The following is a 26,849-nucleotide window of genomic DNA, read 5'->3' on the forward strand; positions in this document are numbered from 1 at the left end:
GTGTCCCGACACTTTATCACTAGCCCTCCACCTCTGGGTTGGGAGTTTGAAGCCTGTGTGGGGCAGTGTCTGGTACTGACTGTAGGCCAGTGTTTTTCCTTCAGTACTCCAGCTTTCATCCACCTCCAAAACCTGTCTGTTAATAGGACGTTAAACAAAATAAAACCCTAAAACCAAACCAAATCTTTATCTTAGGTATTTGCCATGGGTTGACCTTAATATATTAAAGAGATATTTTTTACTATAATAGTTGGTGTCTAAAAGTACCTGGTATGTGAAATCATCATTAAACTCATTGAATGAATCAAAATAAGTTCCAGAAACAAAGCCTGTCAAATTGAAGTGCTATGCAACAGGAAAAGAATTCAGTACTAGTATATGTGATATTGATTGATTACAATTTCATAATTACACAATCCAGCTTTTGAGTAATGAATTTGGAATATATTTTAACAATCTGTTATGAAGTGGAATCAAAGATCCTTTTTTATTACACAATAATCAAGTATTCATGCAATTGTATTCTGGAAACAAAACAAAGGAATATTTGTAAAATGTTTACGATTACTTTAAACCAGATTTTATATTGGGAAGTTTTGACTGTTGAAAAGGACTTTTACTGAAGAAAACAAAAATGCTAGTTTATCCATAGTGTAAAAAAATAGCAACAAAAAACCCCAACAATATCAAACAAATAAAGAACAAGAAACAAACTATAAAATCTCTTTATTTCTCATTTATCTTGTATTTTTACTTTGTGCAAACAGTCAGAATTTTAGTTACCTCCCTTGGACATCATATTTTGTACAAACTGCAACAGTGGACAGTTTGACCTTAATACTTTATCCTGCCTTTTAATCAAAAGTGTGAAAGGAAATCTCACTATTTACACATTTTAAAACAATTAATGGAACTGAATTATCAAGCTCTTTGGATTAAATGAAGAAATTTAAGAAGATTGTATGGGCTTCATTTCAAAACACTTGAAAGTTGGTCCTCATAGTTATTAATTATATTTAGTATATCACGTACTGAAAAAAACGTAAAAATAGATATAAAAATACAACAAAATAAATTTTGCTCATTTCAAATATGTTAGAATGTAGAATCTAGATCTCCACTATACTGAAATTGTTCTTTGATGCTCAGTACATTAACAAATATTGTATTGAATATGATCTTTCATCAGTTTAAACTTGCAATAAACTTTGAAATTCCATACTTATCTTATTTGAATGTTTCACTTTGGAAAAAAATATCTATACCTGTTTTTAATCATGGTTTAGCAAAAAGACAAATTATACAATATGCTCATTGAAACTCGATGAAATGTGACAATTACAGTCGGTGATAACTACTGGTAAAAAGATTATTTTTTTAGCTTTTAATTTGTTTTCTGATAAAGTTCTACAATATTACTTACACCAGTAATTACCCCAATCCAATAAAGAGCACCAGGCCCTAGTTTCATCAATGTTCCTTAACTGAATTTTTTCCTACAGGAAAGCATTATTAGATTTAAGTAAAAAATTTAGTTGAAAAAAATTGTGTAATGATTTCCTATGGAAAATTAGTTAAAAGGAAAACACATATTATTGATGAAACATGGTCCTGGTAATGCATATATTGTAAGGTCATGATATTGATCATTTTGATTTTATGAAGTATACAACTAAGTATTGTTAACACTTTAAAAGAGACTTGATTATTCTAAAGTTAGATAGCATATCAATGAACATAATATATCTTGTGTAATAACAATAACTCTGCTAAACTACTAAAGCCACATCCAACAAAACTGTTAAGGGAAAACTTCTCTTTAGCTCATTTGGCAGAATGTCGGACTAACTCCTCCTTATGTGCTGGTTTTAATCCCTAGTTAAGGCATTGAACAATAATAAAACTTTTTAGCTCTGTATATCCATCCTTACTTTGTCAATCATTGTCTTTACCAGTTGGAAAAAATTATATATACTTTTAAAAGTTCCGTCCTGTAGAGGGAGCAATTGTTAAAATACTAGAGGGTTGCTTCCTACCAACTGAGCTAGAAAGAATTTCTCTTTAGCATTTAACTGATAAACCAGAGGTTTGACCATTTATAGAAGTATATCATACCACAACAACAAAAACCAAACATTACAGTTTCAGCCATAATTGATCTCCAATATTTCATTTAATCATTGATTAAATCATTATCCCAAAGAGCTTTGTTTTTACCACCCTTATCAGTAGATGAAGTAGAAGATGCGTCAGTAGTTAGTCTCGGACTGATGGTATGACATCAGTATCGCTGAGTTTATTGTTGAGTTATTGGTGAGTTTACATCCAATATCCACAAGTTTAGACACTTGTCTCGTCTGTAGAACACGTTATTTTTGCACAAAACATATTCAGTCAATAGAACAATCGAATTCGAGACATATTTGTTTTTATATGATACTGATGATTTCAATGAAAATTAATTAAAGGGGCATTCCTTCATTTAAAGAAAGTTAGGTCGGCAAAATTAATTTATTGGAAAGTACAATGTACATGTATGTATTTTTTCAAAGTAGTAAAAGTTATTATCTTTACATCAATACTGCAGTTTTACTCTGAAGATAAACCAAAGTACTTCGGGTATTAAGTCCTGAAAATTCTTAATTTGACCCAAAGTATCACTAATTAGGTCAAAGACATGCAGTATTTGTATAAGATACGCTTTTTTTTCCTATACATTTTGGCATTAATTGCATTACTTGTAGGCAAAAACACTTGTATAATAAACGTTCAGATATCAATTTCATCAATAGAAATTGTAATAGAAATTGGATGTAAATTGGATGTTTTTGATGTCCGAATGAAGGAATGCCCCTTTAAGGTTTATTATATATGTTTGAAAAATTGATACAAATGAGATTTAATCATCTAATTTGTATATGATTAATCTTCATTTATTACAACATGCATTTTTTATAGCATCAATACGATATTAATTTGCAAGTACATGTATTAGTATGAGTAAAAACAGTATTCAATTGCAGATATGATTTGTGAATCCCTCTTAAATCATATCTTTGTATTTATCAAATATTTTTAAGTAAATGAAATAGCTATATATATATATATACAAAGTTTTGCCCTCTGACAAGAAAATACTTGTTTGCACTGTTTAAAATTCGCCCTGCTCACAGAAAAGATAATTTATAAGAATGAACACCTAGTACATATATAAGTGTTGTACAATGTAGTACTATACTAGTCACTACATTGTTAAATTCAATCTCTTCTTATTCCGCTTAAGTGACAAAAGTTTACCAGTTTACAGTATCATGACACAGGTACACACACCTGGTCTGTCAATACACTCAATATGAATATATATTCTGATTTATTGCCAGAGGAGGTGTGTATCTGCATACAGTAATCCTGAAATATGACTTGTTTTGTCTTGTGTTGACAACAAATATGATCTATTTAAACATTTTTTTTTACAACAATAATTATGAAACAATGTATATCATTTTATATAAATCACTCTTGTTGGCCTAGATGGTAGGTGGTGACAGGTCTTCCTGTGAGAGGAAATGTGAGTATATCATTGTACCACCTCACCAGGTATACCGACATATAGTGGAGGCTGGAATGAGAGTCGATCACTTATCACCAGGTAGGCTGTAGTTAGGTTCAAGTGTTCATCTTGAATTAGTTACAGGTTCAAATACCTGTATGGTCATTGCATTGATTTTAATTGCCAAACTCTCCAATAATCATTTATAGAAATCATGTTGTCTTTGCAAAACATGTTATCAACATAAATTGCATATGACCATATCAAATTGACTTTTAAAAGTCCTTAATGAAAATAAAGACAATTGCAATATGAATGATAGCTGTAACAATTTTTTACATGAAAAGACAAGATTTCGTCATAGTATGCAAAACTGATGAAGTGATATATTATCTGAAAGTTTTCCTATTTTGCAAATTAAATGGAAAACTATTGGATGCATTTTTTGATTGTCATTTTTTTTAATGAAAACAAAAAATTGTTAACATATAATGAAAAATATCCTTTCCACCCAAAGGATCAGTCAGGACGTCATAAATCTTGTAGCTGTATTACATACATTGAAATGGTGACTTTCGACATAGAAATTGAATTGTGGAAATATCAATCATTTGAAATTGTACAAATGGTTTTTTTACAAAATGATGAGAATATACAGCCATTGTCACCATGAAGTAGTGCTAATATAAAATTTCTAACTGTTCACAGGAGTTTGATGTATCAGTCTATGTACGCGGATATTATTTCTTATACTGTGTATATTAACAATCTACCCTATGCACTATAAAATATACCAGTTGATGGTTACATGTACTGATATATCAAACTCATGTGGCATTGACATTGTAATGTACTACTACTTATTTATCATATATGTATGGTAAACAGATAAAGACATTATATTACAATAGACATTATACACACCATTAATTTACATGTAAATTTTGACAGCTCAGGTAGTATCCTTACTACATGTATCTACATTTGTATTTAAAACAGAGGCAAGGTAATATTAAATTTGATCGATAAAACATATAAATTCTAGTAAACTGTATAAAAAAGAACAAAAATGCTTTTTCTTATTGGCCTACAATAGTTCTCTCAATATCGGAACAAATTAGCTCAGTTAAAAAGTTTAAAAAAAAGAAGCTCCCTTATTCTCCCTTATTCAGTAGTAAAATTGTGTCCCAAGCACCAATAAAAATGTACTTGTTTGTTTTGGCTAACTCTATATTGGAAATTCTAACCTAGTTAAAAAGGCATAGAATGTACTTAAAGGGAGATCATAACTTGAAAATCAATAAAAGAAAGATTATAATTTGAAAATCAATAAAAGCAAAAACATTTATTGGTTCTTAAATTTTGCACTATGTTTAACAACTGAAAAATTAAATTTCCCAAGAATAACATCTTCTATATAGTCTAAACTAACATTGGTGGATACAGGAGGACTGGGGTTACATATCCTTAATACATTCCAATTAAGTCAAAAACATAACGCACGGTACAACACCAACCCTGTCAAATCTTGGATCTGGCATTGAATAAGCAGCGTATCAATAGTACTAGCACTGTTGTTTGTTACTTTGTGTTTTTCTTCTGTCATTGCAGTAAACATGTCCCGGTATGCTGTAGTTAAAAGCATCAAACATTTTGAAGTTTCCGTACCATATTAGATTTCTATCTCAAATGTAAAAAAAAACAAAACATCACAGACAAGGCACCATAAATGGTAAAACTAGAATTATAAAAATAGTACGTATCACAGTGTAGTAGACTATAACCTGACAACATTATACTGCTTCAGAATTACATAAAAAATACATACAGGAAATATAATGATACACAATATCAACAGAATAATTTTGGTTTTTACAGGAAAATAACATAGATTCACCTGTTTGGATTACTTGCAAATAGGGCCCTGGAATCAGCATGCTCTTTTTCCGTGACTTCTCACCACAGAAAAAGGTAAGAGATTTGTTGATATCAAGCTCTTCCAGTCCCCTTCCTTACATATCATGACTTCTCATGATAGTTACATGTAAATCATACACCTTATTTTGATATTTTTCCATTTCATTTACACTACTTTTTATTTCGTGTTAATCATACGCAAAAATTGAAATTCAAATATTGAAAGTTTTTTCATAGCATCATGGCTTTATAAACATTGAATGGTATTTCTTAAAATAGCATAAAGGGAAAATCATAAATTTATATACATGTATTTACATCAATTGAAATAAATATAGTTATGTATAATTAATAGACAATTTACATTACAAGTCTCAACTGTCAAATATATCACAGATCATTTTAAGAGAAAGTTGATTTCTTCAAACTATTATTTACACCTTATATTTTTGTTTTTAACAAAAACTAGTTAATGTGGATATTTCTGTACAATATAGTAGCTGGTAAAATAGGATTAATTCAATATACAATATACATATTCTTCTGTCTGAGATATACAGTACCTTATGTACAAGTAAATAATTAATATGACACAAGCAGGTATAAAAATACAATTAAATTAAAAAACTACTTCAACATCAACATATAACTACTTACTGCATTTGCACATACATGCAATTGTAAAAGTTAGGGGGAAAAAGTCATATTCAACAACAAGCTTAGTAAGTGGCCTGACATTCAACCAAAAGTTAATAAAATGAACAAAACAATATTTTAAAACTTATTGTGTCAAACAAGTACAACCTTATTGCGTAATTTCTTACATAGGATGCCATATCCTTTTATAAAACGCAATAATGTATTAATTGGAAAAATAGGTACAAAATGCTACTACTGGTATGTATAGGCTTGCTATAGTTTGGTCCTCAATAGCTGCAGGTATATGTTGCTATCTACATTTATTACAGAATATTATTTGCTGAGAATATAACTTCAAGTATGTATACATTTTGATTGTAATCAATGATAAAGTATGAATTAAAAAGTGCAATGTTTGTAGCAGATTGAATAATGAAAGGATACAATATATTTACAAGTTCTGTTTGCTGCTATGTAACGTTTGGAATGCGTCCTCACAATAGAATAGGTCAAAGTTCAACACCTGGTTCAATTTCATTAGTTGGTGATCGGGCCCTTTCTAGAGGAATGGAAACAGGTTCATGTTCAGAAGCTTGTCAAAGTTCATTAGTTGATGATCATGTCTTTTCCTGGTGGAATGATAGCAGAAGGTGTTACCATCCTCAGAATACTACCACATATGCAACATCGTGAACGGAGACGTACACGCCTGGATGTATCCAAACACACAAGTTTGATGCACTGAGCATACGCATTTCCAGATACAAATCTTATTTCGATTGGAAGATGGGGCTTTTTAAATGACCTTGTTTTTGTCTTAATGAGGAAGTTCACATTTTCCCTACTCACAATGCGGATGCCATTTTGAATGTCTTCAGTTTTCTGATTTACATCCGTTTTATTATGTCTTCCCTTCACATGGCATTGGGAGTCATGTTCAACGACGACCAGTACTTTCCCGCCCTTTTTGATTTGAAGTCCATTTTCCTTTGTCACCGTTTCTGTGGACGCTTGCATATTCTTACAAAAGTAAGTATTTATTTGTCTCTCAACCAAGACATTCCCATACATGAGTTTTGCGTGTCCCATTCTATTGGAAGGCAGGTCATCATCACTTTTCCATTTTATTTGGATAGCCTGCTGACTTTCATTCATCGTAACCTGGTGAGGTTTTACATGTATTGGATTCTTCTGGTCTTTAGTCCACAGATGTACTGTGAAATAACTTTTGTCACACATGGTTTGAAGCAGGATCCCCTGTCTATTCGCAGATGTCACCTCTATCGTGTTCTCTTCTTTGGAAGTGAAGTAAACTCCAGAGCCATTGTAATTCAGAACAAGAGACGGACTCCTGTGACTTTTGAGAGCTGTCATAAGAAGTATGTTGACGTTTGCACCCATGTCTTCCGGTGACAGAGAACATATCAACCACCCATCCTCAAACTCTACCGTTGTAGTATTTGATTCAGCCTGGGCAAATTGGAAGTCCACGAAGTGTGTTGTTAAAAATTCCTTTCCGTCTGCGGTGTTGATAATATCCGCTAAGCAAGACAAAACTCTAGGTAGAACACTTTCTACGTAGCACAGGTCTGGTCGTTTAGGCTTTGGACCATCGTATTGTTTCTTCCTCCATTTATCTTTTTCCGGATCTTTGGCAATGCCTTTTTCGATGAATGTTTTCACCTCTACTTCCAGAATATGCACTATTGTTATTAGGAGGATTTCATGAAACACACCAACTTTCTGGAAGTTCTGATATGCCACTGTCAAAGCGTGTCCCGACCTCAAATGTAAATGGGGCTGGTCTTTCTCCTTCGGTTGTATTATCCTCACAACAGAGGCGTCTGGTTTGAAATTCTCGGGGAGTTTTGTCAGATGGAGACTAGATATCTTCATAAGTGATTTGTTGGACTCTTTGTGACGTTTTTCTACCATATCACATGGTAATCCTTCTTTTCTGTAAGCCATCTCCAGAGTATCTCCTAGAGTTCTGATGATTCTCTGCACGTTTCGGACATTGTCATCCCTGTTAGCGATTTTACATTCAAATAACTCGTCCCAGGTGATGATAATGTGTTGTATGTGATGAACTGCATATAGACAGTTGGTCCTATAGAGTAAGTCATACATGACAGGTATTGTGATGGACGTGCTGCTGAGCCTTATATCCTCAATAAGTGTGGGGAACAGCTTGATGAATAGCCGTTCAGACCCAAATAAGTCAAGGATGTCTAGTACATCGTGACCCATCACCGCTTTTGTGGGCAGTTTGCAGAGTGCTCTCATCAGAGCATTGTGGTCCACTATCTCGTACATACTGCCGTTGCACGACACGAAGCGAATGTGTTGAGCGTTGTCAGAATGACTCCTATCTATCAACTTGCTAGTTGCGTACATCAATTCATAACATTTTGATACGGTGTCTTTGTTTTCAATATCCTCTTGAGACACTTTCTCCATTTGGAAGTGATTTGCGTAGTTGTAGTCTTCTATGCATGTCTGACTAGGGTAGTATTCACTGCTTGTATTATTAGGAACGGGTTTGTATTTCCATGAAACTATTCCTTTGTTTTGTTTGAAGTTCTTTCCGTGTCTTTTTATGTAGTCTTTCCATATCCCTGATTGCACGTCAAGTTTCTGCATGTATAACGAATACGATGCATGTGGACCAGAAAACATATGATACATGGCTTTTTCATACACAACGATCAATTGTTGTAGAAACTCCTTCATTGATCGCTGTATGAGATGGTGTGGATGTAGCATTTCTCTTCTACACTTTGAAAGTAACGGGACAAGCACTCTTTTTTCATCAAAAAGAATATCAATATTGATGCCAAACTTCTGCTGTGCAATTTTTCTGGTGTTTCCAATCTGTTCCTCAATTAATGAATGGGTGTCCTTCTGCCAGCTTCCACAACTTAGCTGTTTGTCTTCTAAGTCTCCAAGTTTTGCGGCAGTTCGGCCATTTTCAACCACCCAAGTTTTCTTTGTAGATTGGTGAACATAAACCGAGGCAGTCATAGCTTTTCCTTGGGTATCTAGATTGATGCCTGTGTAAAGTGCAGACGCACAGTTCTTTACTGTGACACGATTACTGCTCATTGTCAGACGCAACATTGCTTCGGTTTCATAAGCCATAACTTGCAACTCTCTTGCTATCCCGTGACCGACAAGACCCATAAAGGCTTTCTCGTCTGTAGTTTGGAATGAGCTCCATTCCAATTCAAAAGTGACCTGTCGATTTTTCCGGGTTTTGTAGCAATTAACATGTGAATCAGTATCAAGTGGAGAGAAATGGGATATTCTGTAGATGCTGTCACAAAATGCGACACTCGCAGTTCGGTATCGGTTTAAATGGAACCAAAGCGGGAACGTGGACCTGTCGTATTTCATGGTTGACCTTTCCATGGAAAAACTCCACAAGACGTTGCTGTCTGGAGTTGAGGACCGTGACTTCTTTTGCCCATCGTGGGAAGAAATATTGTCGACGAATGTGACCGTTATGTATTTCATCTCAGCCACTGGTTTTAGTGCTAGCGTTACGGTCTCGTCATTAAACAGGTTCCTGATGGTGTCTTTTATTTCTGTACAATCATCCAGTACATCTTGTAGACCTCCAAGCTTGTTGTTAAAATTGTCTCCGGTCAGTGCTTTTAGGATGGTTTCGGACCCGCTTGTTCGCTTGCGTGCGTCGATGGAGCTCCAATCTACTCTAATTCGTACAGATATTCCAAATTCACGCACCATCTGCAAAAGAATAATACTTTATTAGATATTTACTGACAATTTAAATGAAACTCTAATTCAATTTTCACAAATAAACAAGTTTCTCCTGATTTGTTAAAATTACGAATCAATATTCGATATATAGAATAATACAAATGTATGTAAACATAGAGAATTACCTGTTCCTCCATGGCGGGTATGATATCGGTCAGGATAACGTCCTTCAGTGAAGACTCCTTAGAACGGATAGTGAAGCTGGGGTCGTGTTGCAATACTGGCGTTTCGTTATGGATAGCAACAGCAATGTTCTCAATCAACATCCCATTCGTCTCGATGTTCATCTTAGGATGATCCGAGGATCCAGGTGGTAGGCAAGTTATTTTAATGGTGTTTATTATTGTTGCCCTTGGATCATCAATGCTCAATGAATCGTATACATGGCCCAATATCTGACTAGAAGCTATGAAGCACCCAACCCAGATATCTCCCTTTTCTTTGAAGTAAGGATATTTCCTAAAGCTCTCTTTATCAGGAACAAACTTTTTCCCGTTGACTGTTTCGGGAAGGAGGCTGTCAACAGTGATTCTTTCTTCAATATACGACCTCAGTGGATCGGTTTCCTCCATAGAAAGCCACACATCAGGAAGCGTCAACCGTTTACTTTGCTCTATATCCTTAATCCATTGGTCATTCCCCGGAATCTGATCTCCCATCAACCATAGAATCTTCTGTGGAATAGCCTCAAACATTTGGCGGAATGAATCAAACTGCTCTGTGTGTCCCGAGGTTCGTAACAAATTAAGGAATTGCACACTTAAAGCAGTCTGTCCAAATGCCACTGCAGATTCGATGACTGACTTCGTCTCTGCGGCATTAGTGGTTAGAGAAATGAATCGCTCCAGGCATTGCTCAATGAGATACGTTTTCCCAGCAACTGCTGCAGTCTCAAATACCTCGAAGGCTTGTTCATCGTTTAATTGTGGAATAAACTTCACAGCTAACTCCTTAAAACCAGCTCGGACAGCTTTCTTTGCTGCTTCAAACGGATCCGTGAGTGATCGAAGAACTATCCACTGCATTGTTTCCACGTCGGCTTTGTATCCCATGGAGAAAAGTGCAGATTTAACGAGTTTGCTGCTTAATCCATCCAAAGCACTTATATAGTGAATTTTGTGCAGTTGGTAAGACATATTGTCTTCACTTATTGTACACATTTGTCGGACATAGTAAGGTATTTTGCTCAATCTTCCGGGATAACGTGATGAATACGGCCTATGTTCCAAAACATATCCCCTGTTGTTCTTCTTCTGAAATACGATCCTCGTATCTTCCTCCTCTGGTAAAGTCGCTTCGGAATCACCACTGAGGTAGTTTTTAGACCAGCCAATGCAATTATCTAACAGACAATCAACGCATCCATAGTCCATACGATTCCCTCCATGCCTGTCATGAGTCGAGGAGAGTGATTTCAGCTTATTCTTTGTCAATACCCTGAAAGTCCGATGCAGACCTAGAGCAACAGCAATGGCTAATGGGGTTACCTTTTGTCGGTCCTCCTCAAATATCAGCTTTCCGTCTGTTTTCTCGTTCACGTGCTTTGTGATTGATACGTTTCCCGTCTTAACTGCTATATGGAGTATACTTTCCAGCGAATATGTTTCTCTCCATGTTAGGCATACCTCCTTTTCCATTAGAATTTCAACCCCTTCCATATTTTGAGAGTATATTGCCCATCCCAGTGGCGTAAGACCATTTCCACGTCTCCGTTGTAACGATTTTGTTACGTGTCTGTCTCTCAGGTGTCCGTCCTTCATCAAGAGTGATTGAAGGTTATGCTTACTGTCCGTCGTAGTTTGTAATACATCACATAGAGCTCTCAGGGACTTGTTGCATTTACATGCTGCTGCCAAGATGAAGTATTCGACACATTGTTGTGGTTCATCCTCTGCCAGTCGAATGAATTCTTGAGAAGACCATCTGATGATGTTTTCGGACGCATGATCGTCGGAGCGCAGGAGTAGATTTTTTAAAGAAAGATCTCTTTGAGCAAAAACATGCGGCGAAAAAATTGTTTCTGTAGAATCCTGTTGTTTAGGAGCGTTTTCAGTAAGAAGACATCTAAGCCAGCCGTCACATTCAGTTGCATGCTGTTTAAGAGTTTGCCTGGAACCCTTAAATAAGTATGGTCTTCCTAATGAGTTTGCGTAGTCTTTTGGGGTCAGACCTTGGTTGTCGGTCCTCTCCAGCGCTGATGGTAGCCTTTCAGCGATGATCACTGCCAATTTTTCCATTCCATAGTAGCCACAGTAATGTAATGGAGACATATTGTAGTTATCAGACGTAGTCTCGTTTGCAGACTGCTTTTCAATAAGATAAATGCACAGATCTTCATGTCCCCGGCGTGATGCTGTTTGCAGCATTATGTCCCAGTCCCTCTTTAGAACACATTGGTTTTTTGCCATAGAAAAGAATTGAGCCATCTGATGTACAATTCCAGGACGGCCTGTCTTTCCACTTTGCTTGATGCATTCGTCAATTTCAAGATTTTTCAGAAACTCCTTTTCGGTTTTTAAAACACTCAAGATTTCTTTAAGTGTACTTTCTGACTTGCCGTAAAACACATATTGTAAAATGTTCCAAGATTTTTCATGGCGTTTTCCGAGAATATCACATATTGGGTATTCATCCATTGAGCCGACGGTCGGTACGTTGTGCCGCAGTAAGTACTTAACAACATCAGTCTTTCCTGCCCTACAAGCTAGACAGAGATACGCAGTAAAGCAGGACTTTTGGTCGGGTGTCATCCTTGGTATGTGAAGTTTGTCCAATATTGACCTGAGGAACGGCAGTTGTCCACGCTCTGCTCCTGTCGCAAGAATCGAATGCCATTCGTCACTGAGACTTCCTTCGTTTTCAAATATTTGAAACAAGGCATGTTCAAGGAAAACCCAAAGGTCCTTTTTCACCGCTAGCGTTCCTATGCCCGGCGACAAATTCAAGCTGTACCGGCTCATCATTTCTTTTAAGTACTTGTCGAGTTTTCGCTGATTAACTCCGTCACTACAAAGCCGTTCATCTTCTGGGCTAGCAAATATGAATATGCAATCAACGATGGAATATTTCAACAGTAGCGGGGTTTTCATTGCCATTACGGTATTAGACGCGTTGCTTTCAAGGAGTTCTTTCAATATCCATGCCTTCTGCATCATCACAAGGGACAATATGCTAATGGAATCGACGTCTTTGATATGATTCAGGAGGAAGGTAAGCAGAGATTTTGCATACTCGTCGGATAAGATATTGTCATGTTCTCGGTTCAGATAGAGAAACGAATCAGAAGAATGCCACCTCAACAACATATTACGCAAACCTTCAATGTGCTCCATCACTTGATCAATGCTGTTGTTCTGTACCTTATCTTGCTGCATGCAAAGTTTCAATGTCTCCACTTTGTCTGGCCATGTAGCGTTTGAATAAAATTCACCCCAACGAAATGAAGAAAGTTTAACTTCAGATGTCTTGAAGTTATGATGGTGGTGAGCTCTGTGATGATGATGATAATCATAGAGGTCAGATGTTTTAGTATCACCTATGATTTGTCCAAGGAGCTGTGTAAATGATCGATGAAGCTTATTGTCTTTTTCTGAATATGCTATTTTCCAAATATAGGGCTGTAATGAATTGGCAGCTATTTCAGCAGTCATTTCATTTTTCAGTAGCTCTATTATTGCTTCATTTCCTCCAATTACGGCATAGGCGAATGGATAGTAATCCCGATCATCCTTTTGTTTCAAAGCGTTTGGCTGCGTTTTCAGGATCTCCTGTACAAGGTCATAGTTTCCTGTAGCACATACGGCATGTATGATGTTACACCCTTGCTACATCTGCCAACTGCGCAATTCTAACAAGTCTTTTAACAGCAACTTTCTCTGAGTCAGTTTTTGATGAGAGTCGAGGGCTCGGAGCAACTTCGATTGGTTTGGTCTTGGTATCAGGAGGAGTATCATTTTTCTTACTAAAAAATGTGCTTAACGGAGCAAAACATAAGGACGTCTCTGCCGAATCGTTCCTCGCAATTCTGCCCTGCATATTTTGCTTTTCTTGTGAACATGGTCTTTTAGTTTCAAAGTCAGGTACAGACCTCTTGGTATATCCGTTCGCTCCTAACATGAGCAGAAGTGTTGCCGTAGACCAGTGTTTGTTTGCAAGAGCATACCAAAGAGCGGATGCAGCAGCTGAATCATGCTTATTAATTACCTCTTTTCTGGTAGCGTCTGTCTGTAAACGCTTCAAGATGACTTCTAAACCACGCGTATGTCCGATTTGTGACAAGCAGTGGAAAATAGTCATACCGTGTTGGTCAAACTGCCTGCAAATTTCTAGCCATTTCCCGTCATCGGCAATTAACGCATCAAGTTGTTTCATTGTACTATCTACTAGCTTGAAATCATGTCGTTTTGTGATGGTTTGAAGCACAATAGATAGTCCAGCAATTACAGTAGACGAGTTCCCAGAATTGGAAGAAGATAGATACTTCCCCGTAGTCTCCATTATTAACCTCACTAGATCCTTCGGCGCCTCCAAAGCCCATTTTGGTTTGCTTTAAAGAAAAAAAAAGAAACAAATTTGTTGCTATCTAAACAGAAAACGAATTTTGTTAATAACAATTAGTTTTGTTAATTTTTTTAACTAAATTTACTTAATTCCATGTTTATCAATTTTTATTTACCAAATTTACTAAATTTCATTAATAATAATAAATGGATTCCTATATTTTTTAAGCCTTGTTTAAGGATCACATTTATTTGCTTGATTTCTCATCTGATGGTGTAGTTTGAAATAGTAATCCGTCATATATGTCATATATCGTTTTCACGATGTTTTTCACTAGTGTGTCTTTTAAACAACTTTGAATCAAGCACTCGTTGATTGGCATGGAAACCCCACCGTTGGATAAATACGAAGTAACGAAAGAAAACCCACATTATCGAATTCATCTGTACACAATTCTAGGAGTAGGATCTAATTGGTGTAAAATAAATGTCATTTAGATGCTTTGCAATATACATATTACAAAAATAAAGCAATCTCAAATTGCCATAAGATCTCTTGTATCATGCTGTAATATTTGTTTTTTTAATCCAAAAGTTTGCCAACAGGAAAACCGAATCTAATCAGATATAGAATTATTTCATGCTTTGAGGTTTTGGCGTAAATATAAACTTTATCTTTCCGTGGGTTCCTGAGATATCTTCCACGGACGGACGGACAGGCGGCGGCATCATATATTTTACGGGCAAGATAAATTAGTGCTTTTTCATGAGTGTTTTACATAAAAAGTGTAAATCAACGAGATACCGTTATTTTTATCAAAAGAAAAATCTGGTCTGCTTGCTCAATGATACAATATACATGATTATAGCGCTACTGAACTGAAGTTTTCATCGAATGACTTTCTCTTTCAGTGGTAGAAATGTTTTGAATTGATAATCTGAATAAGCTACTAATAACCTAGATTGTATCACGCCGACGTCAGGCTTCCCTTAAATATTAAGGTTCACCAAGGGATAGAGGTGGATACAAGTACAATTAAGCGAATTTACGTGGGTTCTATGTCCAACGAATGGGATTTCCCTATCTGTAAAACAGAAATTGAAATCATATATCAAACATACCTGTTTCTGTTGATGCCTTGTAACATAAGTATCGGTGCCTCTCCAGCGGTCACTGTGCATAGGTACTCGGCCACGTCCCAGAGCTTCGACTGGAGGGCAGCACCAAGAGGACATTCTTCTGATTCAGAACTGTATGAGGGATTAACTTCGTTCCTGCAATAAAAGTTTTAAACTTTATCTCGGACATCTCTGCTTAAAGGACATAATCTGTGCCTGGATTCATATCATTTTTATGCCTTGTTCTAGTAATTAGCCAAGGCCTTGTTTTTTTTACAACAATTATGAAATAAAGTATATACCTATATTAGATATAAGTTACTTCGCCGATTGTATTTTGCAGTGTATGGTAGCCTTGGTGTCATAGTAACTGAGTAGACTGTCTTGGTATAAGGCGAGTGCGATGTCGGCTACATTACCGGACAATTACAGAACCACTGATAATATTAACGGAAATCAGGTTACAAGTCTCGCTTTGACATACATCCTGTGAAATGATTTCATAAACCTAACTATTAGTTATGATTTTAGAGTTTTCTTTCTCGAGTTGCATGTATTTACAGATAAGAAAATATTGTGAAATAAGGCATGCATGATGCGTTAGCTTTGAACGTAATATTTACATTCGCATTACCTGCTACATAGCTCTTTTGCGATCTTCAGCCTATGCTTCTCAAGGGCCAGAGTCTTACCATGGACTGTGTGTAGTCGATCCATCCAAATGCGTATTCCTGTATTAAGAAGTAGCCCAGCATAAATAATTAATATGCAATAAGCTGTTGATGTTTAATGGTGAATCAAACCATTGTACATGTATTTGTTAACTCTAGGTTGCCACTACACAGATGAAATGACAGTAACTTACATTTTGCCCAATCCCTACTGAATGTATATAAAAAACAAATCTATGCTAAATGAAGTAATGATCAGATTAGACGAACTAAACGATCAGAAAATCAATGAAATGGTTATTTACCTTTATGCCTGTCTTTGGCACAGCAAGCAATGAGGGTATTACTGTTTACTTCAGCATCCTTATCGAGGAGGAACTTGAACACAGGCCAGTTTCCACACGCAGCTGCCACATCAACCGCCCTTATACCGTTGGCTGACTCCATGTTGATGTCCACATCCGTACCACACTAGACGAAACAATATGATAAATAAACATTTACATTTGTATGTAGAAGGGGAGGACAGGACATACTGTTTATATAACTATTAACACAACATAAACACAACCAAAGTGTCTATACTTTATAAATGCAAGCATTTGGGGAAAAGGGCATGTGTTAATATTGATAAAAATATATTTATATTAATATTAAATATTTCATCTTTTTCTATTGATATTTCGTTAATTTATATCAATAGTTCTTTATTAATATCAATAATTTGTTAATATTGATACATGAGCTTACTGATCCATATCAATAATTAAAGTATATCTAAATAAGTAAATTTGATAAATCAGCGCCCCTAGTTGATTTGGTATAAACTCCCGAAAATTAATCATAACATTAATCAAACATTAATCAAAGATTCTACCGATCTCAGAATTGAGGAGTTTTGAAAGCGGTCAGCTCGATTTTTACATGGATGTGTTGTTTTTTGGTTTTGGTGTTTTTTAATATTAAGAATGGCAGTATTTCATATGTTTCCAAGAATGAATAAAAAACAAACCTTGACGATTTCTTTCACATAATCGACGTTGTCCAGCACACATATCATGTGGAGGGGAGTAAGTCCTTCGGGTAGCTCTACAGGTATATACTCCACCTTATTGTGGACCATCTTTGTGTCATACCCACTTCGACCATTTCTAGAAAGGGAACAGCATGTGTGGAGGAAGCTGCCGATATCATCTGAACGCTTTGGCTGTTTGAAGAGTTTACTATCGACATATTGGAGAACACCAAACATGTTTGGTAACAACTGCACCAGCTTGTAGATATCAGACCTGCCTTTGCGTTGTAAAGGCATTAACTGTGTGATGTAAATCATCTTCTGGAGGAAAGGGTCTTTTATTTTTTCTACTTTGGCTCTCGTTATTTCGTCCATATCATCCAGCGGAACAGCGTCTTTGTCAAATTCTTTAAATCCATGTTGTAATAAGAGCTGAAGGATTGTCTTTGGTGCTTCATCGGAGCATGCTAGCAACAGCAAGTATTCTATATATTGCGGTTCATGCATGTGATTCAGTTTTCGGTTAAACATCCGTTTTTTGAAGGAATCTTGAAATCGACAATGTGTAGAATCCATTGCACATTTCCATATTGTTGATGCTTCTTTTAGCAAAATACGTTCTGCTACTTTATAGAATTTTCCCTCCATAGCTTTCAGCAAACATTCGCAGCATCCATGAATGAACTTGTCGTTGTCGCTATTGTTGGAATGTGTGTCGATGAAAACCTTTCCCAGATTTATCCCTTCGTCTATTAGTTGGCAAGCATTATCTTCTATCTTGGATTTAGATAATATTCTCCTTTTTAGGTCATACTCTTCTGACATAATTTTTCCAAGCGAAGTAATTTCTGGAAACGACCGCTTCGGTATATCAAATTGTAGATAGCGCCTATTTGCCGGATGCTCTGTCTGGGTACCTTGTGTGTTTTGTTCAAACATCTCGGGATACAGTTTACTTATCAGTTTTATCATATCCACAGTGATATGTGGACTTCGACAAGCAATATCTAGCAAAATGCGTTCGTCCATTTCGTCCTCTTCTTTGTTTTCATCGTCATCATCTTCGTCCTCATTTTTGTCTTTCTTCTGAGAGGAGATTTTCCTTTTTATGGCCTCTAGCATTGAATGGTGTCCCTTGTAAGCAGCCAACATTAATGACACAGATTTACCTTTTCCTGATTTATCTAAAACCAACTTGAATAAGTCTTCATCGTTGTTTCTCACAACAACTTCTAATGGAGTATAACCCTTTAAGTAGCATTGCCTGTGACAGAATTTACCCTTTTGAATTGAACAGCCATCGTGACTTACTTTCCCTGTCTCCAACCTTTTGTCAATGAAGTGCCCTTTAGCAATCAGCGAGTTAAGTAACATCTTACGTGTATTGTCGTTCTTGTTCTTTTTCTTTTGCAAAAGGACTCTATAAACTAGTCCTGGATTCGGCTTCGTTTGTTGCAACTCCAGCAATACTTGTACCATTTTCACAGATCCTCGATCAATGGCTAGTTCTATTAAAGTCCTACCCAAGTTATCCGTTTCATTTATGTATTCTGGGTCAAACTTCAACAATTTCTTTACCAACACAACATTTCCTGTTTTCACGGCGTTAAATACAGGCGATATGACGTCTTGCTGAAAAACAAAATGGTGCTTAAAAGCTTTGTGAACCACCCTGCGTATTTCACCTTCTCCTTCATGCTGTCGGATCCCTGCTAATGTACACCTGTGAGGTCTGGGGGAAAAAAAACAACGTCATTACTAAATTTGTATATTTTCAATAGGTCACATTTGTATAAAATGTTTTCTACCTCTTTTATAAAAGAATAAGTAAATAAATAGAAGTAATAAGTTTGTACTAAAAATACAATTAATCACAAAATCTGACATATTTCGTTGAGAAAAGAACTATATTTCAGCATTTCACTTTAATATATTTATAATTATTTTTTAATAAAACCACACGACATGGGGAAATAGATGTAAATGAATAGTTACCCTCGAAAAGCCGAGAGCTTGCCTACGAAATCCTTGCATCTCGTACACTCGTTGATTTCCATCTTCGGTGACTTTCCCAGGCTCAAAGTTGTAGAAGATTCGACGTCGCTCCTTGAATTCCACGACGCAACATGAAATCCATTATTGAAAGGTCCTTCCAACTTCTCGCCAGTCTTGGAGTCCGTATAGTATACTTTTCCTGTTTCCAAATACTTGTCTAACCACGTTGCACGGAAGCGAGAAACAAGGATGTGTCGAGACCAAGCAGAGTGTTTTACTGAATCCGACCACAGAGTTCTCTTGAAACATTTTCCTGTTTTAGTTTTTTCGACCGACGAGTATTTTGTGAGGACAAGATCAACTACTTTTTCCGGCATTCTAGTCAGGTGATGAAGAATACACTGGCCGGAGCTATCAGTAGCCGTTATGTTGATGCCATTTATATGGCTATCAACCATATACTGTACTACTTCAAATTTCCGAGAATACGCAGCTTCAAGTAGTGGTGTTCTTCCACTTGCATTTTGATTGCCGGCTTCAACATTTTTATTTGAGCCCATGAGTAGTTTTACGGACTGCAAATGTCCTTTTGCGCAGGCATAATGAAGTGCACTACTTCCTCTCCAGTCAACAGCATTCGGATTGATATTTTCTTTCAAAAGGATACTGATAGCTTTACCGCTATTTCGCTCTGCTGCTTCATGCAATGGCGATCTCCCCATGAAATCTCTGTCGTTGAAACTTGCTCCGATCGACTTCAGCAGTGTCAGGGCATCTGATAGGTTGTGTCTGGCACAATCGTATACGTACGTCTCCAATACACCATTTTCATTTTGCAACAGCGGAATGACGTTCATTAGAATGTTTTCCCAGTCTTTCAGTTCTTTTTCTCTGCTCTTTCCCTCTTTGCTGACTTTGCTGAGCATTGTGTCAAGGTGTTGTATAATGGTACACACTGAGCTTTCGTCCATAACCAGAGATGGCTTCTTCAAACGCATTTCTGAACATATCGTGTAACAGTTATGTTTCACTGCCAGGGATACCCCATTGCATATATCAGAATCTTCTATATCTGGATATAGAAGTAAACATGCAATTTCCTTGTTTCCTTTGGCACATGCTCTGTGGAATGGCAAATACTCTTTTACATCTCTCTTTGATAAGTCAAACTTATTTGAAATCAGTTGTTCTACTACCACCCTATCACCCATGTCAGCCGCTACATGAAGTAAATTCTCTCCCAATTTGTCTTCAGCACTAGGCTTAACGCTCTCAGTTAATCTCCTGGACGCTTTTATATCTCCTTTCTTCAATGCGAACCAAGCGAGATGGTATCTGAGGACATCGTCAATGCAGTCTATTTGGAGTTTTGAAATGATGAAATCCATGTCCTTGGAAGACTGCTGGTGTAATAGATCCATGCATGTATTTCCATATATATCTGGTCGTATTAAGTCAGAGTTCAACTGAAGGAGATATACACTAGTCTGCATCTTTCTCCTATACAGAGCACAGTGAAGAGGAGTCTTTCGGTTCACATCTTGCTGATAAATGAGATCTTTACCAATGGTAGCTATCAATATCTCGCATATCTCTAGGTGTCCATTCTCTGCGGCGTAATGGAGAGGCACAGCTCCTCTCTGATCTTTCATGTTCTGCACATAGACAAACTCAGGAAGTTGGTGGATTGCAGTCTTTAACTCCTTCATTTGGTTGCATGCGGCATAACCATGGATAGTTGTAGCCCGACTCTCTGAAATAACATTATTAGGGAATTACTATTTCTCCTTATTATTCAAATAAAGATATGAAAACAAAAGAAGAAAGAGTAATAACGGAAATATATAGATTAACTTTATATAATAGTATAAACAAACAAGTAGATTTGCAAGGAGATCAATGGAAAAAGTACAAGGAGAATAAGACAAGGTGCTATGAAAGAGTGAGGATCTTTTGCATCTTCGACAATTTAGGCTATACAAACCTATGTCAAATCCGGGTTAGTCACATTATCAAACTGAAAACTAAGTTGGTGACAACGCATCCACTTGGCATATGAACAAGCATCGAACACATATACACGTCTGACTTGATATCACATAAGAAAATAGATTATTTCTATATGAAGTCATGATGACGACCATCAAACTTTCCCGTGATCTTTTTAACAAAAGTTTTAAAGTATAGTATTGTTATGCAACCAATTCATTAATAACAATGTAGAATGAGAAATGTAGCATCTCGAAGTTGACATGTATGAGTTATTTACCGACAAGTTTCTCCTTCCAAGACATTATATCACTGGGAATGAAGCTAAAACCTTCTAGCATGCCGGCACTGAGTTCCTCTTGGAGTTTGTCCGGTGGCCAGTGGCTGACCTTACTCCGCTCAAACAGGAAAACCACGCACGCACACATCGCTAAATGACGCCTTCCATCGATATCATATGACAGCTGGAATAAGAATTAGGAAGTTATATCGCACATTCTTTATAATCAAAACGGGCATGTTCTTTGAATCGATCAATTTGCAGAATTTTTGCTGATATTTTTAGTCTTACCTCCTTGTATTGCACGCCTGGGTACATAAAGTTGTCGGTGGGAAGTCTTCGCTGCCTTCCTTTTCTCATATCACTGTCCATTGTTTCGAGATTGGGTAGCTTGGGGAGGATATCAAATATCGTGAGCTGTCTCTCCTTGTCCTTGATTATCTCTTTGGTTTTGCACAGGAAAATGAAGCCTCCGTCGAAGTACGTTTTGAAGTGCGCGTTGATCGGCCTTCTGATGTCGGAGAGCTTACTATGTAGTTTGACCGACATGTAGTGAAATGCTACGCAGGGCTGAGTCCGACTGACTAGCTGAAACCTCACCAGCAGACCTTTACGATCCCCGGGAGTGGTGGGGCGCGAGGAGTACGTATACACACTCTCTTGGTCCTCGTCTCGCTCCACCCCTCTCGTCCTCTCAATCACCCTGGATGAAAACAATTATAACATGTCAGCGATCTACATATTATTATAAGTCTCACCGTAACATAACTGTACTATTTACCTCGGAACTCGGCGTACAAACACTGTCGGTCAAGGTGTTGTCACTGTATGACACAACAGTCAGAGTGATGTCACATATGGGACAAAGGTTATGGTGACGTCATTATGGGTCAAAGGTAAGAGTTTTGTTGCTATGGGACAAAGGTTAAGGCGATACTACTATGTGGAATAAATATCTATTTAACAATTATGATTCTTTTTCTTAAAGTACTATACAAAGACAAACATCACTGCACTCGAATATACGTATTGTAAGGTAAATATGTCTTTATATCATCCATATTGTATTGACGTTAAATTGTTTATGTATGTGTAGAATGTCATTTAACGACAAATATACCGTTAACTATATGTTCCAATAAAAAAACCCAAACACATATACAGTATATACAATATATTGATTAAAATACTGCCTATATATTGGATACCGAATTGTGGAGTAGATAGTTTATGCCGATACATTGCTCATAAATTATGCCTGTCATTGAACAAACATGTCATACTGTCTCCCCTAGACGGTAGTCTTGACAGTAACGCGGGTAATCGTTCAAGTAATTCATCAATTACGTAATATATATTTACTTTCCGATATCCGTTTTACAATGTCCAACGTTATTCTATTTCTATAGAATCTATCGATAGTACGGAGCAGGCATTGTGTAATTAAAATGTAATTGTAATTTATTGCAATGCATCACATTTTTAAGTGATTGAATGCAATGTGTAATTGAATGCAAGTTCAATTACATGTAATAGTACTTTGTTCAATTACATTAAAAATGACGGTAACACCAAATTACATTTCAGTTATATTCCAATTACATTTCAATGACACATCGACAGACATGGCCATACCTTGAAGATGACGAGTTTAATAAGTCTGAACCATTTACAGTTGTTGTGAAGCTGTATGCTTTATGTAAAGACTGAATAAGTGTAAACTGATGTACAGTAAGTAACTTCGCATTTCTGCTGTATCTAAGTGTTAAAAAAATAATTGATATATATGTAAAAGTGTTTTACATCAATCTTATTTTCCTTTAAATCATATTTTAAAAATTTCAGACTTAAAACTTTCATAATTTATCGATAAATTTACAATAAAAGTCATGAAAATGCAACATTTTTGAAATACATTGATACTATTGTTACGTGTCCTCCTAGAATATTTCTTGCATAGAATATTTTTATCAAATCAAATTGTTTTTAAGGGACACTTCTTAAAGTGTATCTTTATGGTACAGGTGTAAAAATAAAAAATATATATAGCAAGAGTCAAAAAGTTGTCTTCCTTCGTCATTTGTGTTACTATGTTATATATATATATTTTTTTCATATCTTGGGTAAACAGGTCCCTCCCTTGACCCTTCCTTTTTCTAAAAAAATGATATTGTCACTGTCAAATCGATAATGTTCAAGATGTCTCTTTGCCCTCACACTTTTCCATTTCCCATTGTCATAATTGCAAAGTCTAATAGAACCGTTCACCCCCTTGGGGTGAGACGGGGGAATTTAAACCCGAGGGGGGAATTATTAAGTTGCCAAACATAAGGCTTGCCGAGTGTTTGGCAGCTTAAGTATCTTGACCCGGAGGTTGAGATTCCCGTCTCACCCCTAAGGGGGTGAATGCTTTTTTTAGCATCTTATGTTTCTAATATGGATGTTACATCAATACAAGGAAATGTTGACATGACGTGATTGGATTGTCGCCGTGACGTCATGGAATTGTTGACGTGACGAAACGCAATTGTTGTAGCTTGTCTCAACCTAGGATGAGATAAGAAAATCTCACACAATGACAAAATTATCAATATTGCTTCATAGCTTTTCCCAGGTTAACAATACAAAGTCCCATGTGCAAATAAATCTATTTCTGATTCCATATAACCAAAGTATGAGACAACTGGAGCGCTAGATATTTCAACGAACAGGGAAAATATGCAGTATCATATCAGCTTCTAAAAGAGTGACAAAGGCAAGTGAGGAAATACAAGAAAGGGAACACATGGAAAAGACTGGCACAACTGGAAAACACAATGTGTTCCGTTAGGATTCGAGCTATCAAGTAGATACAAAGGAGATGTTAACCAGTTGGTAACCTAGTGTACGGGACATGTAATCAACGTACCAGAAAAACATATTTACCTTTACATTGTGTTTATAAACAATCACAAACACAGTATAACAAAGACACAGTATACATATGAAGAACAAAGTAAACGATACATAATAGTTGTCGACAAAATGTAAACAACCACATACACATCTTAAGTGTTCCTGATATTGTTCAAAGAGATCTGATAGAGTTCAGATTACTGCGGTCGAATTTGGCCCAAAGTATATTTAGAGAGCTTGACCAAAGAGAGATGAACATTTTAGGTTTATCGTGCACGTACAGAAAATCATGTTTCTAAATATGCTCAAACAAAATATATCGATGGGGAACAGTACCTAGTATCTGCCTGTTAACATATCCCTAATATCTATAAAGGGATAAGGGAAACAGGAATAGAGATGATTGATTGATGGTTGAAAAGTAAGGCATTCCAGAAAATTTCATCATATGCCTTTCTACACACTATAGTTACGCGTATATATAAGTATATGATTCAGTAAACGTAAAACAATATTTGTGACACTGTGTGAGTTCCAAATAACCGAGGTAAAATCCGGATTTACGATGGATTGTTCTACTAAAAATATTGATCAATAGATGATGTACATTCTTAATCACAATAATATCAAATGTAAACAAAGCTAAACAGTATGTAAACACCATTAATACAAATACACAATAAGCTAACTTTGTGTGCTTTTTAATTGTTAAATTTAGCATTCAGCCGCTCATAATACGTTCGTGGCGACGGTAAAATACAGTGCGTTGTCGATTAAATAACATGTGTCCATGTGTGTTAACGTTAATGTATTTTTTTATTTCGTTGTTGATAAGTGTATGTTGTCAAGATACAAAACGGAACTGTATACCTTGAATATGGCGACCAAGGTTTAAACTCAAGGTCATATACATTGCCTTAAACTAAACAGGTTTATTTAACTCACCATGTTATTTAAAGTTATACATAGGTTAACATTTAATGTCAAGATAATTTTAATCTTTATACAGAAAATAGCCTAAGAAATGAATCAATACTTCAAAACGATATACATGTATAAAATAGTATGTTTGTTCAATCGGTAAAAACTTTAAACTTTAAACAGAAATACAAATATACAGATTCCTTTCAAGCACGACCGTTTTCTACATTACACATTGTATTTTATAAAGCTCCTGTATTATACCTCTACATGGAACATTACAATACTGAGCAGTGTTGTGTCATTATGGTATGTTATGTAGTGGTGTATGTATACGCTAACCGACAATGAGGCCTGCCTATAATCTATCGGGATCTTACTGTCTGACGAGTTTCCTTATATACAACAATAGTTTTAGACAGGTAATGTCATTATATACAGTATACAATGTTATCATCTTGCTTGATAGTTCATTCTGAATAAAAAGTTATGAAACAAATGTTTATCAGTCACATAGACTATCCGTCTGATCAATGTCAGCTCCTGTCAAAATAAAACTGAAGAACAAGCGGGAAATCTTCAGTTGGGGCATATGAAGGATTAATCTTAATTTCATTTTTTTCATATTTAAATATATTGGATACTGAAAAATGTTATTGAGTTACTGTCACGTACACTGGTATTGAGAGGCATTAATTCAACAAAGATGCATGAAAAATCGATATCAATCGATACAGAAAGATTACTTCACAACAAAAGAACGTTTCAGAGATGTTTCTTTAAAAAGACAATTTGTTGGTGCTTGGTACAAACTAGCCTCAAACGCTATTTATCGAAATAGATAGTCGGTACTCTGGGTCAGGACTGGATGTGGGCCTTATCTACGTATAATCTTGACACTAGCTCTAATGTACTGTGAAACAACTATCTTCAGTAGATAGATAGCTTCCTGCTTAGAGGTTTATTTGACCGGTGATACTTCTAAATCCCAATAATTAAAGCAATGTAATATATGAACTAGTTGACATCACTAGCACATGATACGACTTACAGGGTGCAATTTAATTAAGGAAAGGATTAGACGTATTCAATGCTTTTAAAATAATCAAAAGTACATAAAATTATAATTGATTAATGCATACATTTGTTACAATGTTAGTCAAAACCGTACCTATTTAATATATGCACGCCCGTTAATACTTGTTTATTACGTTGTTGTTAGTTTTAATCACCGCATGAATGGTTAGTTAATATCTTGAATTATAATGATAATAAAGCATGGCCTTACATTTTATACTCTTAGAGGCGATCTTTATGTGATATGACAGTACAATTTCTTTTTCAATACTCTGAAACTAAAAGCGCAAAAAAATAATTAAAAGTTTAACATACCCCATATTGAGAGGGAAATGTCAGTATCAGCTGTAAATTTGCTTCTTCTTCACAGCAGACTCCGCCATTTTGTCGACCGAATACACAGCGAGTCTCAGTAGAGCGTCGCCGTTACCATTGACAGTAGTTGTTAAAGATATTCACACTATTTATAGACAATTAATTGAGCATTCCTCGCCCGGGT

The 26,849-nt window shown here is 36.0% G+C and overlaps 1 protein-coding gene across 1 annotated transcript; it reads right to left on the reverse strand.

The window, feature by feature from the left end:
- Window positions 1-711: 711 nt before the first annotated feature.
- LOC117325743 lies at window positions 712-26,776 on the reverse strand. Its single transcript, XM_033882183.1, is given in 11 exon segments — window positions 712-9,856; window positions 10,015-13,710; window positions 13,712-14,435; window positions 15,511-15,663; window positions 16,142-16,238; window positions 16,484-16,649; window positions 17,191-18,925; window positions 19,189-20,941; window positions 21,458-21,641; window positions 21,749-22,160; window positions 26,666-26,776. Coding segments are annotated over 11 exon segments (12,069 nt in total). The 5' UTR covers window positions 26,671-26,776; the 3' UTR covers window positions 712-6,712.
- Window positions 26,777-26,849: the final 73 nt, after the last annotated feature.

Source organism: Pecten maximus, chromosome 4 (assembly GCF_902652985.1).
Source record: "Pecten maximus chromosome 4, xPecMax1.1, whole genome shotgun sequence".
NCBI classification, from domain to species: Eukaryota; Metazoa; Mollusca; class Bivalvia; order Pectinida; family Pectinidae; genus Pecten; species Pecten maximus.